This window comes from Uranotaenia lowii, chromosome 2, assembly GCF_029784155.1.
Source record: "Uranotaenia lowii strain MFRU-FL chromosome 2, ASM2978415v1, whole genome shotgun sequence".
Classification (NCBI taxonomy): domain Eukaryota; kingdom Metazoa; phylum Arthropoda; class Insecta; order Diptera; family Culicidae; genus Uranotaenia; species Uranotaenia lowii.
Genome location: NC_073692.1, coordinates 339,124,686 through 339,146,448, shown reverse-complemented (window position 1 = coordinate 339,146,448; position 21,763 = coordinate 339,124,686). Strand labels below are relative to the sequence as shown.

The window sequence follows — 21,763 nt, the reverse complement described above, 5'->3', positions numbered from 1 at the left end:
GATGTTTCTTTTCTATAAACTTGGGTTCAGCCCAGTGCACTGTAGTGTAGCCTTGGATTGTTTTTCTAAATTTTTAAATTTTTTTCTAATTTTTTTTTCATTTATTTGGTCCTCGCACGATTTTAACATCTGGATGTCATTCAACCCCCTAGCAGCCTTGGATTGGCTAGAGTTCCAGTTTTACCATTTTTGTGAGTGAATGTGGGAGAATTCACATTGTTGAATATACATTTCAAGTTTCCCGTAGTTGAATGAAAAAAAGGTAAAATTTACCTTTTTGCCAAGTGAATGAAAAAAAGGTAAATTTACTTCGAAAGATGGGTGGAAAAAAAAACTTCTGCTTCTCGGTAAATCGTCTTTTTTATTCTTCGCCAAGGTCTACAGCCAAAAGAAAGAGAGAGAAAAAAAACAAGAACATTCGGAAGTAAGCAAGTTACATATTTTTCTTTTTTTTTTTTTCTTTTTTTTTTTTTTTTTTTTTTTTTTTTTAATTTATTCTACTACTGGCTTAACCTCTAATACATAGCCGGCCAAGTGTTAATTACTTGAAAGATAATGTTTTTACATATCTATGTTACAATCTATGAAAAAATCCGCTATACTTTTATACAATTTGAAATCTTTGGTTTTGAGTATTAATTGAAGGTCAGGAGCTATTCGTTTTTCTAGTAGAATTTTCCAAACAGGCCATCTTCTATCTCCATAATTTGGGCAGCTGAATAGATAATGGTCCGGATTTGCATTATTTGCGCCACAATCGCAGCTCGCGTTTGCGATGATACGGTTACGATGTAGGTGTGCTGGCAATCGTGAGTGATTGCTGATGAGTTTCGATAATATGACTATTTGTCTCCTTGTTAATTCTGTGTTTTGGAACCATGGTTGCAAAGACACTTCTTTTAGAATACTATGACAAAAGCGGCCTTTGGTTCCAGAGTCCCATCGGCATTGCCACAGTTGTCTCGAACGTGATTGGCACGGAAATGAACTATCGTTCGAAGTTAAGGTATAGTCGTCCGCAGTCCCTTCGGTGCAAGCTTTTTTGGCTTCCTGGTCAGCTGATTCATTAAGAGGGATTCCTCTGTGCGATGGCACCCACATGAAGACAACTTCTGATCCTTTGCATGCGATTGCTATTGTCGTTTTTTTAATTTCATACCATGCCAACGGGTTTTTGGCAGAGGGTCTAGTGCACGCAAGACTTTTCAAGCTGCTCATGCTGTCCGAAATTATTAGGAATTTCCCGACAGGTTGCTCCTCAATAATTTGCACTTGCTGTTAGATCAGAGCTTCAGCCTACCGCCTTCCACATTCCTGGTCGTTTTGACATTCAGCATACGGCTTGTCAACTGACGTGTAGTCTAGGAACAGTAACTGTAGTGTCCATTTATATTCATCACCAAGCAACGGTAACCAGATCAAAGTTTGAGGAGTTCTTTGCCGCTATTCCGAAACCATGTATTATTGGAGGCGATTTTAACGCGAAACATGAGCTGTGGGGAAACGCATCTGACAACACACGTGGGATACATCTAGCTGACGCTTTGGAATCAAGTGATCTTGTCGTCTTAAACACCGGCCGCCCGACTAGATTTGACGTAAACCGGTTGTGGAGCGCTATAGATGTCACACTGGTTTCGTCAGGTTTAAGTCTGTATTTTGAATGGAACATCGACGAGTCGCCAAATGGAAGTGACCATTTTCCGATTCATTTCGGGACTAATGTTGTCAATGTGCTGCATCATCGGACAGGTATCAACTTATCACGAATTGATTGGGAAGCCTTCAGTAACAAAGTTGATGATCTTCTTTGGGATGTTCAAGCGATTGGTTTTGAAGAATTGTTTGAGCATATTTGGAATGCTCTCGTTTTCGCCACGCCTAGTCGCACAAGAAATTCGTGCCAGTCTAAAATATCACAACCCTACTGGGACAGTGAATTAAGTGCAGCAAAGTCAGCAACACGTGCAGCGTTTCGAGTATGGAAAACAACATTATCTTCAGAAAGTTATTGTCAGTATAAAGAACAGGAACGAAAATTTCGCAACATGGTAAGACAAAAGAAAACTAAAAGTTGGCATAACTTTTGTGATTCCTTCGATAGTTCTACGTCCCTGAATACATTATGGCGTTTAGCTAAAAGGTTTAAGAATCGATCAACGATTAGCGGAAAAACTGTTCCAGAAAGCGTAATGAATGACCTACTCGAAAAACTAGCCCCTCATTCTGTGAAGAAGCAAATTCCAGAATTCCACAATTGTCAATGTAGCGATCACTCTCCAAATATGTTGTTTTCTTTAAAAGACCTTCTATCAGTTCAAAAATCTGGAAAAGATTCGGCGCCTGGAATTGACGGGATTACTTATTCGGTAATTAATCGCTTGCCCTTAAGTGCCTTAAGGCATCTAGTAACCATTTATAATACGGTGGCCAACAACGGAAATATTCCACGAGCATGGAAAATATTCAAGGTGATTCCCATTCCAAAACCTGATCAAGACATTAATTTTGTGACTGGCGTTCGTCCCATAGCCTTGGCTTCATGCTTTCGTAAAGTCTTCGAGCTGATGATAAAGGAGAGACTTGAATGGTTTATCGAGAGTAGTCATATATTCCCCGATGAAATATGTGGATTTAGAAAGGGTAAAGGAACCATGGATGCCCTTTGTCCGCTAATCGAGTCTGCAACTGATGCACTTAATAGCCGTGAGCATGTGGTTTTATGCAGCGTTGACATACAAAGCGCCTACGACAACGTGGAAGTAGATATCCTCATCCAGGAACTTCGTGGGTTGCAAGTTCCAGAGTGCATAGTTAAATGTATTCATACTCTATTCGAAGAGCGAATCCTGGAAGCCGAAGTTGGTATTGTGGTAACCTCGTCTTAAACCTTTCTTTCGGCTTTCCATTTCGCCGACCGCCAACAAAACCACTGAACCACTGCCTTCAAAATTGGAATACAGAATGACTTGTAAACGCTCAACACCCGAATCTCGAACTCAACGGTCTTTCAATTCGCTCTCACAAACACTTGTTGCAAATAATAGGGAGTAATTTGAACAACCCTTGGGGTACCATATCTGGATAGGTGAAGATCAAAAGAATTTACACACACAATTTGATATTTTATACAGATTTCCTTGCAAGATTTAGTTCCTTCTCGGGAACATTTGAGATCATCCCCACCTTTGAATGTACCACATTGACTCGGAACTCCTAAACCCTCTAACAGAACACTCGCTCATTCCATTCATACGACACGACTCTCTTCTCTCTTGTGATGTGACGCATACATTTTCATTCTCTAGATACTATTCAAAGCATTGTCATTAACGAAGATGTTCTCTCATACACTGCAACAACTCGTTTGTAATTTTCTTGCTATGTTCCTGGAAGTATTTTACATTCATTTTTCTCAATTCAATAATATCGAAATTCCATAAATCAGTAACGAATTTGAATGTAATAAACCCATTGAAGCGATTGAACAGTGTTTTCATATTTTTGTTTTATATATTGTAACAGTTCAGCCGCGACTTTCTGCAATACACAAAAGAAATTAATTTAACACATTAGTTCTTTTCTGTTTCCAAGCACTACCTACCACATTCGCCTTCTCCTGTACTCTAGTTGAAGATCGAAAATACGTAATTTTCATCGAATCTGGCTGGTCTTCTTACCATGTCGCGGGGTCGAAGTCTGGATGAAGAGAAACCCGGTTCCGGATGTTGTGATAGCTGTGAGCTGCAAGGAGCATCTTCCTCTGGGCTGACAGCTAACTCGCTGGACCTCGCTTTACATCCAAATAACAAATCCATTGATGTTAGATGGGTTGATGCTGAATCTGGACTCACACTATTCGTCGAAGTTTCTGGAGAATCTAAATCTTTCTCGCCGCTAAGTGTTTCTTCCGAAGGCACTGCCTGTAGGGGAGCTTTACGAATGTCTTTGATGGCCCGAGAGTATTGAACACCCGACTGGCTAGCAACTACGAACTTAGAACCTTGCCTTGCTACTATCTTAAACTTTTCTGACGAGAAAGTAGGATCTGTTTTCGATTTCTTCGTTTGTGCTAAAAGAACATTGTCACCTACTGCTAAGTCTGTTTCTCTTGCTCCTCTTACAGTATCTGCGTATTTTTTGCTAACCAATTTAGCTTCCGCATCCTTTTCCTCAATATCCTCACGGTCCAAGCTTTTCTTGTCGTTTTGGTTCCAGAGGCATGGAAACGATCCCCGGTACTTCCATCCCACCATTAACTCAAAGGGCGTCACCCCGAGCCGTGAATGTGGAACCAGTGTATTACGTTTGTGGACGTATTCTTGCAACGCCTTCCTCCAATTAACGCCGTCTATTCTTGCCGCCGCTACTGCCTTAATCAGTCCTTGGTTCTGCCTTTCGACGCTACCGTTTGTTTGTGGACAAAGCGGGATCGCTTTTCTAACTTTAACGCCTCTGCTCTCCCAAAAATTTATAAACCAGTCACTTTGAAAGGGTGGGCCGTTGTCACTCTGTAGTATTAATGGACATCCCCAGAGTTTAAAGATCTCACATAACGCCGCGTTAGTTTTTTCAGCGTCTTTCTGCCTCATTTCTACTACTGATAAATACCGAGAATAAGTGTCAACCACAATCAGAAACTCTCCCGTTCCACAACCTGGGATTGAGAGGAAGTCAATCTGAACCACTTCCCAGGGACCATCAGGAAGAACTCGGGAAGACAAAGGTAGTGGTGGGTTCTTTTTGGCCAGAATAGCACAAGTTTCGCAGGATTTCACAAACTCGATGGTATCTACGGACATCCCCGGCCACCAGAAGAACTCTCGCATGATCCTTTTCATAGCTGATTCTCCAACATGTCCACCATGTGCATATTTCAAAACTTTAATTCGTAGTTCGGCGGGAAGAATAGATCGATCGCCTTTGAACAGCAGAGCTCCAATTCTGTAGATGTTGTTACGCTGAGCCTCGAACTTACGAAGCTCCTTAGGCCATTTATTGGAATCTAGAGCCTTTTGCAGTGATTGCAGCTCGGCATCAGACTCAGAAGCTCGTTCAATTTCTTCCCAAGTTATGCTCATTATCCCCGCGTCCACAGAGAAAAGAAAGTGATTGTCGTTGTCCTCGTCAAATGGGATGGCCTCCTTAGTATTCTCAATGAGACGTGAGAGGGCATCTGCAACATTTTTCTCCCCCTTAACCCTTTCGATTCTCATATCATAAGGCTGAAGCCTCAGCGCCCAAGTTTCCGCCCTAGTCAATGCTCTTCTACCCAGTCTAAAGTTGCTGTTGTAAATGAACTCATTTGCCTCAGCATCGGTTCGTACGATAAAAGATCTGCCGAGTAAATAGAAGCTGAAGCGCTCGACTCCCCAGACTACTGCCAATGCCTCCTTCTGCGTCTGCGGATACCTTTGTTCTGCGGGTGTCAATGATTTCGATGCGCAAGAGATAACACGTGGTATATTTTTATTATCAAACTGGACAAGTACCGCACCGAGGCCTATCGGGCTGGCGTCCACAAAAAGCTCTAAAGGATCTGTTGTGCTATAATATCCTAGCAATCTGATCGTTTTCAACGCGCTGTTTTGCAGATAAACAAACTCTTTTTCCTCGTCTTCACTCCAATAAAAAGAGTTAGAGTTCGCCAAACCTCTCAAACTTCTAGTCAAGTCCGCTCGATTTTGGATGAATTTATCCATGAACGTGACCAAGCCTAGAAAGCTTTTTACTTCGCCACAAGTCCTAGGTCGACGAAATCCTTCGATTGCTTTAAGCTTTTCATCTGACACCTTCCATCCGTCTGACGTTATTGTGAAGCCCAAGAAGTTTACGGACTGCTTCCCGAATGCGCATTTTGCCAGATTTAAGTTCACATTGTGTTGTGTGAGGCGGGAAAGAACTTCTTCCAAATTTGCATCGTGCTCGACTTTACTGCTACCGAACACAATTATATCGTCCAGATAGTTATGAGTTCCTCTACATCCGCCCAGAATTTTCCTTTGAAGGATTTCCTGGAAAAGGTCCGGTGCGTTACACAAACCGAAGGGCAACCTCACGTATCTGTATATTCCAAACTCCGTGAAGAAATTGGTGAGGTGCCTTGAATCCTGATCCAGCTCTATGTGGAAGTAAGCATTGGTCAGATCGATGGTCGAAAACCAGGTTGCTCCATTCAAATTCGCTAGGATAGATTCCAATGTCGGCATAGCGAATGGCGTACGATCGATAAACTTGTTTGGACCCCGTAAATCTATAACGAGTCTAATGTCTTGTTTTCCTTTTGGTACCACTAGCATGGAAGAACAAAAGGTCATGTTCATGTTGTTAGTAACTGGCTCTATTATTTCCGCTTCTACTAATTGATTCAGCCTGCTTTGAACTGTTTGTTTTAAAGCTTGGGGGATATTTGTAAAGATGTTACGGCAAGGTGCTACTGGATTCCTAAAACTTAGTTTTACCGGTGGAATGTTGAATTTCGGAAAAATTTTCTTGGCAATGTGACCAATGTTATTAAATTCGTTGAGGCCGGTGTGATCTACCTCGATGCTTATTGGAACTTTTGTGCCTAACATCAATACTGAATATCTCAGCGCGGTCGTTCTTCCTAAAAGTGCCTTGGTTTCTTTCACCACGTAAAATTTTTCGAGCAGTACAGGCCGATCCGGACTCACATATAACAGTGCTTCGAATGTAGCAACAACGCTAATATCTTGTTTAGAAGCGTACCCTTTCAATGGTACATCCGTTCCGAATTCTAAATTGATGATGCCACTCTTGTATCTGGTATCGTTTTTCAAAATTTCGAATAAATCAAACGTGAAAGTGTTCACCTGAGCGCCCGAATCTACTAGAAAAGAGCAGGGCATTCCCGCTACTGTAGCTGATAAAGTTCCATCGCTGACACCCTTATTGATGACAGCTAGCATGAAAGGATCGTCAGCCGTATTGCAAATCTGCTTCCCGATCATAATCTGCCAATGTAAGACGGAGCCTGATTAGGAATTATGTTATGGTAAAGGAAAAAAACATAAACGCTCTTGTAGAGTTTTTTCAGTTTTATATCAAGATTTATTTCAATTCTTCACAACCTTTGTTTCATGTGACAAGATGAACAAATTCGACAGAAATAGGAAAAGAACAACGCTTCAACAACCCTTTTAAATATAAAAATTAGTTCTCAGATTTATCACTTACTCGATCATCCGAACCGTTGTCATTCGTTTTAACTTCAGGAGGAACCTCTCTTGTTTCCAACGGACGCAATGGATGTCCCTTTATTCCGGAGCCTGCGTTCGGACACACCCTTCTGATGTGTCCAACTTTGTTACAACCGTAGCACGTCAGTTCCCAAGTAGGGGAAAAGTTCATATAACGCCCCATGTGGCTAATACGCGCCACTCTTGTTTTGAAGAATCTGACACATTTTAAGCCTGCAAAATATTACCAATTTGTTTTAAATGCTGAGATTGGTCATGGCAAGTATGAATTTTCCCTTAAAATGCCCCTGTGTCGTAATAATTTCACAATTTTGGTTTTTCTTCATTTCGATCTAAATTTTAAAACACTTTTAATAAGGTGTCACCGAGCAGAGAAAAACGAATAAGACAATATTTTCTGACACATCGATAGAGGAGAATCTAAATTATGATTTTATGCTAAAAAATCATACTGAACTCGCTAAGGTATGCTTTTCATGGGTATGTTCTATCACGGCCCATGCGCTCTTTATAACGCGCCAATCGTAGTAGGCTGAAAATAGCATTAATTTTTCAAAAAGGCCAATTTTCATTGAAAATGAACAAAAAGTCTAAAACCATATTTTGAGCGTTAATTCAGCCCAAAAAATCTATTTTTCATTTTTTGTTAAATTTCTATTAGTCCATTTTGATTTTCTTTTCAGTCAAAGTGTCTGTAAGTATTGGTGTGTTTTCGGTCTTCGGCTGCTCTCGGGTGTGTTCGGCTGCTAGGCGCGTATTGAATACACAGCGGCGCGTATTCGCAACACAGTTTTGTTCTGTGGCTTTGAATATGGTTTTTAAAAATCATGTTTTTGAAGAAACTAAAGCAATTTGAGTAATGAAAAATCATAGGAATTTGTAGAAAACAGTTTTCTTCAACGATTACACCCATTTTTAACACAATTTGTACGTGGAATACATAGAAAATGAGCGATTCGCTTAGGTGGCGCATAATAGGGCATGTTCCCCTACTACAATCTTTATAGTGATGGAAAACGCTTCCACATCCTTGGCACCTTGCTTGATTGTCGATGGATTGATTGCCTTGTTGCTGATCATGATAGTCCCCGGATTTGGATCGTTTAACACTGCGTTGATAGTCTCCTCTGTTAGTGCTGAAATCCGCGGGGGAACGGAATCTGCTGTCTCTACGAGTATCGAACCTTCCTCTGTTTAATTCGTGAATGCCTCTGGCTTTATAGGCGGACTGCGGGTATGGCCTTCTGGTAAATCTGAATCCCTCACGGTAAGTACGCCAATCGTTGTTTCCGTACGGTTTGTTTTGCGGTCCTGATGTTTGGCGATCATAGCCCATGTACTCTTGTGTGGATCTTTGACGAAAGCCACTGGTTGACGCATTTTTTTGGGTTGCCGAGTCGACTTCGATGGGTGCTAGTACTAGTGGTTCTTGCTTTCTATGCTTAAGTTCAAAACACTTTTCATTGATTCGAATAGCCTCAATTTCTCTGATTTTATCAACCAGTTGTGTGAATGTCCCTTGGCGACCCATCATTTTGAATGCGGCTACTCTAACTTCTTTATGAACGGCACGTTCAGCTACAGTTCCAACTATCTCAGCAAACTCGCGGTCTTCGTAATTACACAATCGAGCAGTGGCTGCTACGCGGTTGATAAATGTCAAGTCTGATTCCTCAACGCCTTGGACTATCGAAGCTAGCGTTCGTCGGTTGAGCATAACACCCGATGTAGAGCCAAAATATAGAGTTAATCGATGAACAGCATTAGAAAAGGGAAAAAGGCAAGGGTCGGGGTCCCCAGTAGAAGAGCTGGTGTTCTTAAAGACCTGAAGCAACTGACTGCCAGCCTTCACTTTGAAAATCGTAAACTTAGTGGGTTCGTCAACAATTCCGGCAAGGTCCAAATAATTATTTAAAAGCTCAATCCAGGCTTCAAAGGTATGCCTGTGGATTTCAGTATCACTGGCCAAAGGTTTGCATTCGGGAATCAAAATAGACGATATGGCTAGTTGGTTGACAGAGGACGTTAAACGAGATTCACCCGGTTTATAACTTGATCCAACCCGTTGAGTACTAGTGGATGCAAGAACTTCACTACCGTCGGATTCAATTTGGCAGGGTTCAAAATCATTATCTCCTAACTTTGTATGACTCTTCAGTGTTGCGTTCTCTTCCTCCAGTCTTTGCACCTTAGCCGTCAAATCCGCCAAACGCAACTTTTCTCGGGCCAACTTCTTCGCCATAACTTTCATCTTCAATTTTGTTTTCCTTGGGGTCGAAGTGCACCTAAATGAAGATGTACCAAAGTATCAGTAACATTTTCTTTAACTTCAACTTGCAGATTGGTAATGTACAATTTGAAAGGGTATGCTTGTCTTTTTTTTTTTTTTTTTGCTAAACGATATAAATGCTGCTTAACCTCCCACTTTATCCAAACCTTGTCGAATTTCGAACCATCTCTCTTCTAATCCTTTGATCATTTTAGTCTATTTTTTTTTTTTTAAATCGTTATCGCCTAATTTGCCCTACTATGTTATCACTTATATGTGAGTGTTACTCTGATCCATTTGCACTTTACCTGCTGAAAGTTCACTTCAGATTTGGTGAGATCCAGTTTTGTTCATTTAATACTCTTATATTTCGTGACCTGCCGCACGAAACAACCTGACTGTCCAATTGTGCAAAGTTTAAACATAATAGTTGCTCGATTCTTAGTGATTCAATTCATGACCTGTCGCATGAGTCGAATTGAACTTGGCCTGTCGCAAGTTGACTTTTGATTGTAAACAATCTAATCAATATTTTTTATTTATTCATCCTCCTTCTTTTTTTTTTTTTTTTTTTAGTTCGTGGCCTGTCGCACGAATAAAATTAAACTTGTCCTGTCGCAAGTTATCTTTTGTTTGTTATTGACGTACTCGAATTATAACTATTCAACCTTTATTCGATTCATGACCTGTCGCATGAATGAATTGAACTTGGCCTGCCGCAAGTTGTCTTTCGATTGGGGGTGGTCTAGCACTATCCATTCATCTTAATCAAATACTGTTCTCTTGCAAATTATTCTTTTCATAAATATGACGGACTCATCAATCTTCAAATTATTCAATTCATGACCTGTCGCACGAATCGAACTGGATATGTTCTGTTCCAAACTCTCTTTTGATGTTTGATAGTGTTTTATAGCATTCATGAGTAACAGTCCCGCGTTATTTTCTTTTGCTTGCATCATTTAGTATAGTTAAATCTATCCCTCGCATAATTATTTATTTAGCTTTCTCCTTGCACCAACGTAGTAGCACTAAGATTCCCGCTCCTTTGAATTTTGAACAAAGAGAAAATTATCGAAATTTGTAACGAAATCGATAGCACTTATAACAAATTAACGATCGATCAACTTCAACCGAGCTTACCATTATTACTTACAAAGCTTGTCATTCGTTGAACCCGCCAGCAACCAGTACAAGCAGCAACTTATTTCAACCTCTGGATTTGAAGTTCATAGTTTTGTTTTCCATGAGCAAATTTTGAAAATACAGCTTCCTTAGGGTATTACCTCGTCCAATGATTTAAGATAAGATTTGGACGCACCCGCATTTGGCAATATCGTTGTAGTGTTTGTTTTTTTTTTTTTTTAAACGCATTCGATAAATCTTGTTAGATCAAAGATCAGTATTCAATATATTGAACCCCAACCGGAACATTTCTTCTGTTTTAGTTCTCAAAGATCCCCTATTTTTTTTAGTTCAAAGTTGGAACAAGTAGATGAATGAAACATAAAACTCTAGCAATTTAAACTTACCATAATATCAGTACGATTCCTTCACCTATCACACATTCACAAAATTTTATCGCATGCACTTTTGCTCATCTGATTTCAAAACATTATGTTCATCCCCCGATTAACAGATTTTGTTCGTTTATTATATTTCTTTTATTGTGGTTGTTACCATCCAACGGTATTCTTGCAAACAACCCACCACTCCGGTGCTCGAACGGTACTTTACAATATCAAGAGAACTTCATTATCACCACTACCAATGCACGATTTTCAAGAGCGATGTGCTCACCGGATCTCTTCTAATGATTTCTCTTCTCTGTACCATTTCGAATCCCACTACCACTATTGTCTACTTTGGAATATACCATCATATGCACGCACGATTGAAGCTCGATGCTGATTGGTCGTATCGAGTCCATAGCTAAGTTGCGTGCCGAAGGAGTTGAAAATGCACTGTTTGCTAAATTTTGTTTGAAAACGTTCCAGTGCATCATCACAACACCGATTAGAATTGCCGATTTCCCGCTTAAGGCCAGACCAACGAAAAAACCCTTGAAAACCATCACAACGTTCCACATATGCCAACTCCATGAATCCAGTACTAGCAGCAACTTATTTCAACCTCTGGATTTGAAGCTCATAGTTTTGTTTTCCATGAGCAAATTTTGAAAATACAGCTTCCTTAGGGTATTACCTCGTCCAATGATTTAAGATAAGATTTGGACGCACCCGCATTTGGCAATATCGTTGTAGTGTTTGTTTTTTTTTTTTTTTTTAACGCATTCGATAAATCTTGTTAGATCAAAGATCAGTATTCAATATATTGAACCCCAACCGGAACATTTCTTCTGTTTTAGTTCTCAAAGATCCCCTATTTTTTAGTTCAAAGTTGGAACAAGTAGATGAATGAAACATAAAATTCTAGCAATTTAAACTTACCATAATTTTAGTGCGATTCCTTCACCTATCACACATTCACAAAATTTTATCGGATGCACTTTTGCTCATCTGATTTCAAAACATTATGTTCATCCCCCGATTAACAGATTTTGTTCGTTTATTATATTTCTTTTATTGTGGTTGTTACCATCCAACGGTATTCTTGCAAACAACCCACCACTCCGGTGCTCGAACGGTACTTTACAATATCAAGAGAACTTCATTATCACCACTACCAATGCACGATTTTCAAGAGCGATGTGCTCACCGGATCTCTTCGAATGATTTCTCTTCTCTGTACCATTTCGAATCCCACTACCACTATTAATTGTCTACTTGGAATATACCATCATATGCACGCACGATTGAAGCTCGATGCTGATTGGTCATATCGAGTCCATAGCTAAGTTGCGTGCCGAAGGAGTTGAAAATGCACTGTTTGCTAAATTTTGTTTGAAAACGTTCCAGTGCATCATCACAACACCGATTAGAATTGCCGATTTCCCGCTTAAGGCCAGACCAACGAAAAAACCCCTTGAAAACCATCACAACGTTCCACATATGCCAACTCCATGAATCTTTGTTCGGAAATGCAAAGAAGCAACCGTCTTAATGCCGACGAAACGCAATGATCTGAAACCCCTCGATCTTCACCTGGTAAACCCTGTGAAAGGTTCGACCAAATCCTGTTCTGCTCTGTTGCACTCGGGAAAGCCATTTAACAACACAAAATTCCATTTTGTAGATCGTAACCAACCTTCAATTCAACATTCCTTTGAATTTCTTGCTAGATTCCCCGTTTCGTAACACTCGCGGATGTAATTTTCCGAAACAGATATTCAACAACAGGTCTGCCTGATAAAAACATTCTATCGAGCAGCGACGGGTAACTACGCTCAACTAAGTGATTTCGTAAATCGTAACCAACACCCAATTTCACATTTTTCCGGCTTGCTAACTAGTTTATTCTTGTTTTGTAGCACTCGCGACGTAATTTTCGTAGGAAAACTCGATCCCAAATTTTCACTTGATAAGATTTTCTTTCGAGCAGCGACGAGTACTGAGCATAATTTTCACCACTACATGTAGAGACGCAATAACTGAAAACTCACTAGCTTGTATGAGAACGGTAGATGCTCGATTTCGATTGGTCGCTTATGCTCTCCGGTTCACTTTTGGGGTGAGAAGGTGTAAAATGCACCCTTCTCAAATGTATTCACTTCATAACGCAACGATATATTTTGTGAATCTTAACCGACAATTCGTTGTTGCGGTGTTGCTTGTTATAAATTGTTGACGGCACTCGCGGATGTAATTCTACTGAAAAAAAAATCCCCACCAAGACCTCGCATGCCAGTACCTCGTTATGAGCACGACGCGTTCTTTCATCTTTACCAATACCCTCGAAGAAATTTAGCCGAAAACTCACTATCCTGTGCGAGCCTGATAGATGCTCGATGTTAGTTTGGTCACCAGCTCATCGGCTCACCTATGTGCAGATGATTGAAATACACCATTTCCGCAAATCACAACCAATCCTCAACTCAGCAGTTTATCGGCTTGTCCGCTAGTTGATCTGAACTTTCCGGAACAAATCCTCAACCCCAAATTACCCTTGATCAACCTTTCTTTCGAGCAGCGACGAATACTGAGCATCATTCTTACCACTACATGTAAACGAAATAATCGAAACTCACCAGCTTGGGTGAGCATGATAGATGCTTGGTTTTGATTGGTCGTTTTTGCTCTCCGGTTCACTTGTGGGATTCAAAATGCACCCTTCTCCAACATATTCGCATTATAACGCACCGATAGATTTTGGCAAATCTTAACCGACTTTGATCTCACAGTTTCCCATTTACTTGCCTGTTATTTTGTTTGCAGCACTCGCGGTCGTAATTTACAAAAGGAAAATCATCACAAATACTTCGCGTGTAAGTATTTTGTTACGACGGATACTTTCGTCTTCACTACTACACTTGAAAATGAACCAACCGATATCTCACTATCTGGAGCGAGCATGATAGATGCTCGATGCTGATTGGTTGCCTCTTCACACTATCACACATTCTATTTAGCGGGATAAAGAAATGCCAAAGGCTGATGTCATGCTGAAGCAACTAGCAACGCAACGCAACGCAACGTTCCAATAAGATTGCGTTGCATTGCATTGGTATGTCATGCTGGCGCGACCGGTCGCTTTGAAATTCCCTACAAATCATCACTTCTCTACATCTGATAATGCTTTGAATCGTCTCCTTTCTTTCCGGAGCCATCAAAAACTCATCAAATCACGACCCGGATTGCAAGAATGCCGAAATTTGAACCGACAAAATTCCTTGTTTTTTTTGCCGGAACTAAGAATTCATGAAAATTTTCTCGCCGATTAAGATAGTTTTTAGTTTATTATCACAAGTTCGGACAGATCTTCGTACTATTGTGCTTAAAACCCGGAATCACTGCTTCAAATCGAGAAAAAAACAATGTTCCTATTGGATTTCCTACTAGTCGTGCTACTAAACACATTGGCATCAGATTGGTCGCGCTACACAAAGCGACCAGTATGACAGGTCTGCGCGATTTCCATGAAGATCAAATGAGAGCTGGTTAGTCGTGTGAACGTTGCGTTGTAGGTCGCGTTGCTAGTTGCTTCAGCATGACATCAGCCAAATGCTCTCCTTCCAAATGTGTATGTTTCATCGACCCCAAATAGTATCAAATTTCTTTATGTCATTTCCAACTACCACCATTACGGCAAGACAGTGCTAAATCTATGGCAAAACTGCCAGTACGTGTAGCATCTTTGTTTAAAAGCCCGCCATTTTGTTTGAAAGCGCGTTGCTGTAAGCAAATTTTAACCAAACTGCTTCAAAATAAGTTACCCTTCTTCATTTCTAAATATTTGAAATCGTTCACATGAACTTGCTGCAATTAAAGTATAGCTTATGTTTGCTTCCTATTCCAAGAAACAATCCGTCAATATGGTCTTTAAGTATTTTATTATCTGAGCAATCTTAATCCTCCATATTAACTCACAAAATGTCCACGCAGCATTTTATCGTAGCCAAGCTTTCTGTGTATACCCATTACAACGATATTAAGATCAATCGTCAGGAGAACTTACCCTTTGGGAGCGCCTGCGCCATTGTGGTAACCTCGTCTTAAACCTTTCTTTCGGCTTTCCATTTCGCCGACCGCCAACAAAACCACTGAACCACTGCCTTCAAAATTGGAATACAGAATGACTTGTAAACGCTCAACACCCGAATCTCGAACTCAACGGTCTTTCAATTCGCTCTCACAAACACTTGTTGCAAATAATAGGGAGTAATTTGAACAACCCTTGGGGTACCATATCTGGATAGGTGAAGATCAAAAGAATTTACACACACAATTTGATATTTTATACAGATTTCCTTGCAAGATTTAGTTCCTTCTCGGGAACATTTGAGATCATCCCCACCTTTGAATGTACCACATTGACTCGGAACTCCTAAACCCTCTAACAGAACACTCGCTCATTCCATTCATACGACACGACTCTCTTCTCTCTTGTGATGTGACGCATACATTTTCATTCTCTAGATACTATTCAAAGCATTGTCATTAACGAAGATGTTCTCTCATACACTGCAACAACTCGTTTGTAATTTTCTTGCTATGTTCCTGGAAGTATTTTACATTCATTTTTCTCAATTCAATAATATCGAAATTCCATAAATCAGTAACGAATTTGAATGTAATAAACCCATTGAAGCGATTGAACAGTGTTTTCATATTTTTGTTTTATATATTGTAACAGTTCAGCCGCGACTTTCTGCAATACACAAAAGAAATTAATTTAACACATTAGTTCTTTTCTGTTTCCAAGCACTACCTACCACAGGTATGTCCAATAAGTTAACCAGAACCACATGGAAAGGATTACCCCAAGGGTCACCGCTCAGTCCGATCTGTTTTAATGTAGTCATCACTCGTTTGCTGAAAAGAATCACCAATGTTATGAAAATTAATTATGCTGATGATACTACACTCGCTGTAAGAGGCAACAATTTTAATACAAGCTGCAGCACATTGCAAATAGCAGTGGACAGTCTTATTCACGGAATAACAAATCTTGGCTTTGAGATTGCACCGCACAAAAGCAAATGCTTAATTATATCTAAAAAGCAACCTGATATTACCCCGGAAATAATCATAGGTGGTGAGCCGGTCCGATTCGTTAATAGCTTAAAACTGTTGGGCATGCATTTAACTCGGAACTTGTCATGGTCGTGTCACATAAAAAATGTGAAAAAACGCGTCGCACCCTACATCAATTTCCTACGAAGCATAGCAGGTCAATCCTGGGGTGCTCACCCATCGTCGTTAGTTAAAATATATAAAGCTGGTCCCAGATCGATACTGGAGTATGGTTCTATCTTCATGACGCAACTACACCAAATGGACTCTATGGCGTTGGACAAAATTCAGTGGGCATGTATCCGTGTATGTTTAGGGTCAACTAAAACTACACATACCGGATCACTAGAAGTCCTAGCTGGATTGTGTCCCCTCAGCATCAGGAGAGAAACAGCAGCAATCCGATTTGTCAACAGACGTTCTCATCTCAAGAAGTGGCATCAACGTTTCGTACAACCAACCTTGGATTCAGGATCTTCAAATACTGGTATTCGTATCGCTTTAAACCAACTTAACCATTTTATTCCGTTACAGAATACACTGGAGAACATCCCGTGCTTTCTGTTCCCGCTAGCTGTCGGTAGAAGTGATCTGTCCATAGACTTTTCTGTGGTATCGAAAATAGCACAACCTCACGAAACATCGGCTGCTGAAATAGTATCAAATATTATGCAAGAAAAGTACAATGAATGGACTATAATGGCTACCGACGGTTCCAAGGATATTCTGGGAGTAGGTTTCTCTGTTGTGAACAACAGCAACATTGCATTTGCGAAAATAAAACTCCCGCATGCATCATCGGTGTACATGGCGGAACTCTTAGCGATAAGGAAAGCAGTACATATTTTTCTTTCTGATACACTACCTTGGACACAATACTTTTCAAAGCAACTGCATATAAATAAAGTAAACATGCAGTGCATGCCGTTGTTTTCAAACAAATCAAACAAAAAATCAGCGCACGGTTGCCGTTAGTTACAAACGGTCGCCAAATTTCCCAAAATAAAGATGCCCTGTGCCGTGCCGGATTGCGATCCGGAGGGACAGAGCTTTATGCTCCGTTTCCCGCGGAGCGCCTTCCTCTATGATCGGTGGCGTTCGGCCATCGAACTGGGCTCCGGTTTACCCTTTCCCGAGGACCTGGACCCATTGGAGGCGGAAATTTGCCAGCAGCACTTCGACGAGGTCGACGAGTACAGTGAACCGGTAATTTTCCGGAATCAAAGGTGGGTTTCCATTATATTGTTTTGGGTGATTGTGAATGGAAATGTATTTTATGTACTGTATTTTAATTAGCGTCAACGAAGAGATCCATTTGTCTAGCTGTCGGTTGTGTCTACGGTTCGATTTGGCCAGTCGAGTTGTTCCCTGGAGTGAACAACACATGATTGGAGATGTTGCCGTGGAAGAGGTGCTTAAGGAAACATTCAAGATCAAGCTGATTGATGCGGACTTTCCTGAGGGGATCTGTGAGGAATGTCTGGTCCGATTGGATATGGTGGTAGCATTGAGGAAGCAGCTTTCTCAAAATGCAAAATCCTGGCGAAGAATGACTGTATTTGTCAACGAGGAGAATCGTCTAAGGTACAAAAAGAAAAGCAAGACTGACAGGAAAGTTGAGCCTCAAAAACCAAAATTGATCGAAAAAGTAGCTAATGAAATCAAGGATTTATGCACAAAGTCCGAACCTGCAGTGGATCTGGTCACGATATTAGAGGATGACGAGGAGGATCAGGAACAACAAGCAGAGCAGGAAATAGTTGTTGACAATGAGGTTGAAATTCATCATAATGAAGATGTAGAAGAAGCTGTTGTAGAGATTGATGTCAAGTTAGTACAAGATGAAATGGTTAAAATAGAACACAATATCTCAAAGATTCCTATAAAACGTCGACAAATAGGAAGACCGAAAAACAAAAAACAAGTAGAGGTGAAAGCCAAACAGTCTTTAAAAGGATTGATGGAGCGAAAATGTTACATGTGTATAACATTATTTAAAACCTCGGAAGAATTGTTCACGCACATGATTGAGCATATTGATCATCGACTAGATTGCGTGACTTGCGGCGAAACATTTCCTAATTTGACTAAATATAATCGTCACATTGCGAAACACGACGTATCTGAACGGCCTTTCAAGTGTGACCGTTGTGAATTGAGATTCACCGATAGTCTGGGAAAACGAAGACACGAGAAGCAAAAACATAGCATCGAGCATCCTATTTCAACGCTTAGGTATGACAAGAAGAAAAAAGGTAAATACACTTGCCAGCATTGCGGCAAGCAGTGCCTCTCGATGTCCTTTCTTAGAGAGCACGAAGATGCACATGCAGGAATCAAAAGGCATGCTTGCCAAATCTGCGGAAGGTTATTTGCCAACAAGAACAACCTGGAACGACATCATCTCATTCACACTTCGGAGAAACCTTACAAGTGTAACATTTGCGGAAAAGCTTTTCGACAATCTCCCATGTATAAGGATCACATGCGTCTACATTCTGGCGAAAAGCCTTACAGTTGCACAGCATGTGATCAACGTTTCAGTTCGACGCCGCTGCTAAGAAAGCATAAAATAAAATATCACAGCGAAAATTCTTTGCTAAAACCAGCCAGCCAATGTCAGCCACGTGCAAACAATGTCTGCCAGTTTTGTGAGGCGTCCTTCACAAGACATTTGCTCTTGATCGATCACATCGTCGCAATGCACCCTAGCGAACATGTCCAGTACCTAACGTGCGAGATTTGCGATCAACGCTTCCTATCAAAAAACATTCTCGAAGTCCACATACGAAATCATGAAAAAACACAGCAGTGCGAGTTCTGCGACAAAGCCTTCAGCACCACACAGGCTCTCAAAGTTCACCAGGCTATCCATGGCGGGGTGCGCAGTCATACGTGCAAAACGTGCGATAAAAGTTTCACCCACGTTGCCAATCTTAAACGGCACGAGCTGCTGCATCTGGGAATCAAGCGGCATGAGTGTGATTTCTGTGGGAAAAAGTTCGCCCAATCAAATCAACTGCACACACACAGGCGCACGCACACAGGCGAGAAACCGTACGCATGCGAGAAGTGCGGTAAACGTTTCGCCGACAACAGTACCCTGTGCAAACATAGGAAGGGTGTTTGTAAAAAAGTCGATGATAAAGCTGGAAGTTAGGATTTTTTTTATGCAGCGTCGTTCATTGATCCGAAATAAGCCAAGCTGTTTTTTGAGGAACTTAAAAAACAATTGACTTAAGTAGCAAATTTTATCTCATTGACGTAAAATCAAAAGACGTAACTTTTAAAATAGTTACATTTTCAAATTCCAAAAGACACGACTAGGAAACTTTCTTTCAGCAGAGTTACTAGGAACTGTGTTTTTAAATCAAACATTTTTAAATATACATTACAAATATTCAAACTTGCCAAAACTATTAAAGAGAAAGTTGAAACTTACTTATATACGAACACGTTTTCCATAAATTGTTGCTTAAGAATTTCGCATCAACAGTTTGAATGTTTTCTCTGCCATCTGCAAAATCAGAGAAATTTCTTCCTTGAGAACCTCAATAGTCTCCAAGTGGTTTTCATTTTGTTCCTGTAGCTCTTCAAGTTGGGTCTTCTTGCTGCTGAGATCACTGGAAGGGTTGAGATTTTGAAAGTTAGTAAATTCCTAGATAATGATAAAGATTATTCGAACCTCATCGTTTGCCGTTCGGTTTTCCTTTTTGCCTTCTGCTTTGCAGCCAGCTCCTTGGTTTTATCATCCAGATAGGCGTTTATGGTGCTGCAATTTTTCTGCAGCGACTCTAACACCATCGATTTGGTAGTGTGCTCTTTTTCCAATCGAGAGTAGTTAAGCTTCAATTCGTTCAGTTCATTGTGAATAGTTCTGAAAGAGACTAGAGTTGAGAAACATTTTTGGAATAAGTTAAAATATTTTTCTTACGATAGGCAATTGTCCAATGGACTTTGCAGAATCTCCGTCACTATCAGAATACTCGGTTGAATTTGGCTTATCAGGGTAGCGTATTCCGAATTTGTTTGCTGCAAACGTGTTTCTTGTTTCTCGCATTCGTTAATGTCCAGATCAAGTTCCTCGATTTTTCTAAATATAAAATTTATGTAATAAATTAAGATTAATACGTAAGAACTTTAACTTACTGAATTAATGCAGCAGCTTCTTCGTCCTCGACTCGTTGATCTTTGAGGGTGGCATAGTCGGTGTCCAGCTTCGCTATTCGTTCCACCAGCTCCAAATCAGCCGTTTTAAGGATTGTGGATTTCTCGCGCAGCTTAATTTGCTTTTCTTTAAGTTGCTCGTTTTCCCGCTCCAACTGGGGCAACTGCATTTCCATCATGTTGATGTTGTGTTCGATCTGTGAATCAGAGTTTGTTTTTAACAGTGTAACACTTGAGAGTTTTTTTTAACTACAAACGTACGTTATCCTGTTTGATGCGATGGCTTTCCAAATCTCGTTGGTGTTGATTCATACGAGTTGAGAGCTCTTGAAACTTGGAAGTGCAGGTCGTGGCCCGTTTTACTACCTCGTCATGAACCATGTTTACGTAAAATAGGAAGTTCAGAAGAATTCCAAGAACGTGAACCGTTTTCTTAGGAGCTGAAATATTTGTTATTTACATGTTTAGCAACTTTAAATAAAGCTTATTTATCAACATCAAACTTACAAGGTTTAATAAGGTCCATCAAGAAAAAATGATTCTGCTGGGGTCCGAGGCACAATTGGTAAAGATGATTTATGTGAGCTACAAGAAGGGTTCGCTTTTGCATGATGGAATCTTTCGTTTCACTGTACATCTGCAAATTTAGGTAAAAATGTAATTTGTTAAAATAATAATTTTATTAAAAAAAAAAAAGATTTCGAAAATAACATAAATAACATAAATAGAGAGTAATAGAATAGTACAGACTAGAACTAATTAATTCACTTGTTACTATCGAATTGTATTTCCTTGACCCTAACTATGATTTTATATCGATGGGTTGACGTTAAATCAATAAAGCACAATTACAATTACAATTACAAATAACATACCTGTTCAAATTCGGTAACATCGTACTTGAGCATCCGTAAAAAACTCACAAGACACCGGCAAACGAACGATTCAGTCGGATGTTCCAGATCAGCCGCCTTGATCTTGTGCTGGATGATGCTGTTCCAGTCCTCAATGAACGTGGCGTTGGTCATTATTGGCTAAATTTACTATAAGTCCCGTAAGTAAAGAAAACTGCATCCACGAAAATTTCCGAATGAAACACGCAAACTTTTCCGTTAGAAGACTACACAGAGAAATAAATTTAATCAACTACGACTAAATTCAATCAATTTTTGAGAGCAGGAGGGAGCAAAATCTTTTTCTGAGTTATTATGATGGGTTTCGAAAAAAAAAAACTATTCACTGAGGAATAATGATTGGACATGGACATACGACAAGATCGATGAATTATGGATTTTGTGATGACGTTGAGATACGATAGTAAAACCAAAACTTGGAGAGAAAATTTTTCTTATTTAATAAGCTAAACAAAACAACGCACTGCTGCGTTTGAGTATCCATTTTTTAAAATCGATGAGTAGTTATTTAATTGCGTGTAACAAGACGGAAATCATGTTGGTTTTTTGTTGAAAGTGTAA

General features: G+C 40.1%; 4 protein-coding genes across 5 annotated transcripts; 1 reads left to right on the top strand and 3 right to left on the bottom strand.

Moving 5' to 3' along the window:
* Positions 1-508: 508 nt before the first annotated feature.
* Positions 509-8,103, bottom strand: LOC129744895 (uncharacterized protein K02A2.6-like). Of its 2 annotated transcripts, XM_055737651.1 has the most exons (3): positions 7,198-8,103; positions 3,601-6,974; positions 509-3,540 (listed from the first exon to the last, which is right to left on the bottom strand). In XM_055737651.1, exons 1-2 carry the CDS (start codon positions 7,381-7,383, stop codon positions 3,627-3,629), a joined length of 3,534 nt encoding a protein of 1,177 aa, XP_055593626.1. In that variant the 5' UTR covers positions 7,384-8,103; the 3' UTR covers positions 509-3,540; positions 3,601-3,626. The 2 variants fall into 2 exon arrangements, with proteins under 2 accessions (XP_055593626.1, XP_055593625.1); XM_055737650.1 differs by having other exon boundaries at positions 509-6,974.
* A 109-nt stretch (positions 8,104-8,212) lies between these two features.
* LOC129743020 (uncharacterized) lies at positions 8,213-9,698 on the bottom strand. Its single transcript, XM_055734965.1, has 3 exons — positions 9,657-9,698; positions 8,258-9,505; positions 8,213-8,219 (listed from the first exon to the last, which is right to left on the bottom strand). Exons 1-3 carry the CDS (start codon positions 9,674-9,676, stop codon positions 8,213-8,215), a joined length of 1,275 nt encoding a protein of 424 aa, XP_055590940.1. The 5' UTR covers positions 9,677-9,698.
* Positions 9,699-15,820: 6,122 nt separating this feature from the next.
* On the bottom strand, positions 15,821-21,417 carry LOC129744904 (probable DNA double-strand break repair Rad50 ATPase). Its single transcript, XM_055737663.1, has 8 exons — positions 21,164-21,417; positions 20,796-20,925; positions 20,550-20,728; positions 20,271-20,485; positions 20,056-20,214; positions 19,807-19,998; positions 19,564-19,744; positions 15,821-15,920 (listed from the first exon to the last, which is right to left on the bottom strand). The coding sequence occupies exons 1-7, from the start codon at positions 21,314-21,316 to the stop codon at positions 19,597-19,599; spliced, it is 1,176 nt and encodes a 391-aa protein (XP_055593638.1). The 5' UTR covers positions 21,317-21,417; the 3' UTR covers positions 15,821-15,920; positions 19,564-19,596.
* Positions 17,034-19,310, top strand: LOC129744901 (zinc finger protein 708-like). Its single transcript, XM_055737658.1, has 2 exons — positions 17,034-17,347; positions 17,418-19,310. The coding sequence occupies exons 1-2, from the start codon at positions 17,130-17,132 to the stop codon at positions 19,279-19,281; spliced, it is 2,082 nt and encodes a 693-aa protein (XP_055593633.1). The 5' UTR covers positions 17,034-17,129; the 3' UTR covers positions 19,282-19,310.
* Positions 21,418-21,763: the final 346 nt, after the last annotated feature.

Bases quoted from the DNA above. Each gene is read 5' to 3' on its own strand.
- LOC129744901 (XM_055737658.1), top strand. From the start codon at position 17,130: ATGCCCTGTGCCGTGCCGGATTGCGATCCGGAGGGACAGAGCTTTATG. The intron at 17,348-17,417 runs GTGGGTTTCCAT...TATTTTAATTAG, and splicing joins GTAATTTTCCGGAATCAAAG to CGTCAACGAAGAGATCCATT.
- LOC129743020 (XM_055734965.1), bottom strand. From the start codon at position 9,676: ATGGTTCGAAATTCGACAAG. The intron at 9,506-9,656 runs GTTTGGATAAAG...ATCTTCATTTAG, and splicing joins ATGGTTCGAAATTCGACAAG to GTGCACTTCGACCCCAAGGA.
- LOC129744904 (XM_055737663.1), bottom strand. From the start codon at position 21,316: ATGACCAACGCCACGTTCATTGAGGACTGGAACAGCATCATCCAGCAC. The intron at 20,215-20,270 runs GTAAGTTAAAGT...TTTTATATTTAG, and splicing joins GAAGCTGCTGCATTAATTCA to AAAAATCGAGGAACTTGATC. The intron at 19,999-20,055 runs GTAAGAAAAATA...AGTCTCTTTCAG, and splicing joins CCATTGGACAATTGCCTATC to AACTATTCACAATGAACTGA.
- LOC129744895 (XM_055737650.1), bottom strand. From the start codon at position 7,383: ATGGGGCGTTATATGAACTTTTCCCCTACTTGGGAACTGACGTGCTAC. The intron at 6,975-7,197 runs GTAAGTGATAAA...TTACATTGGCAG, and splicing joins ACAACGGTTCGGATGATCGA to ATTATGATCGGGAAGCAGAT.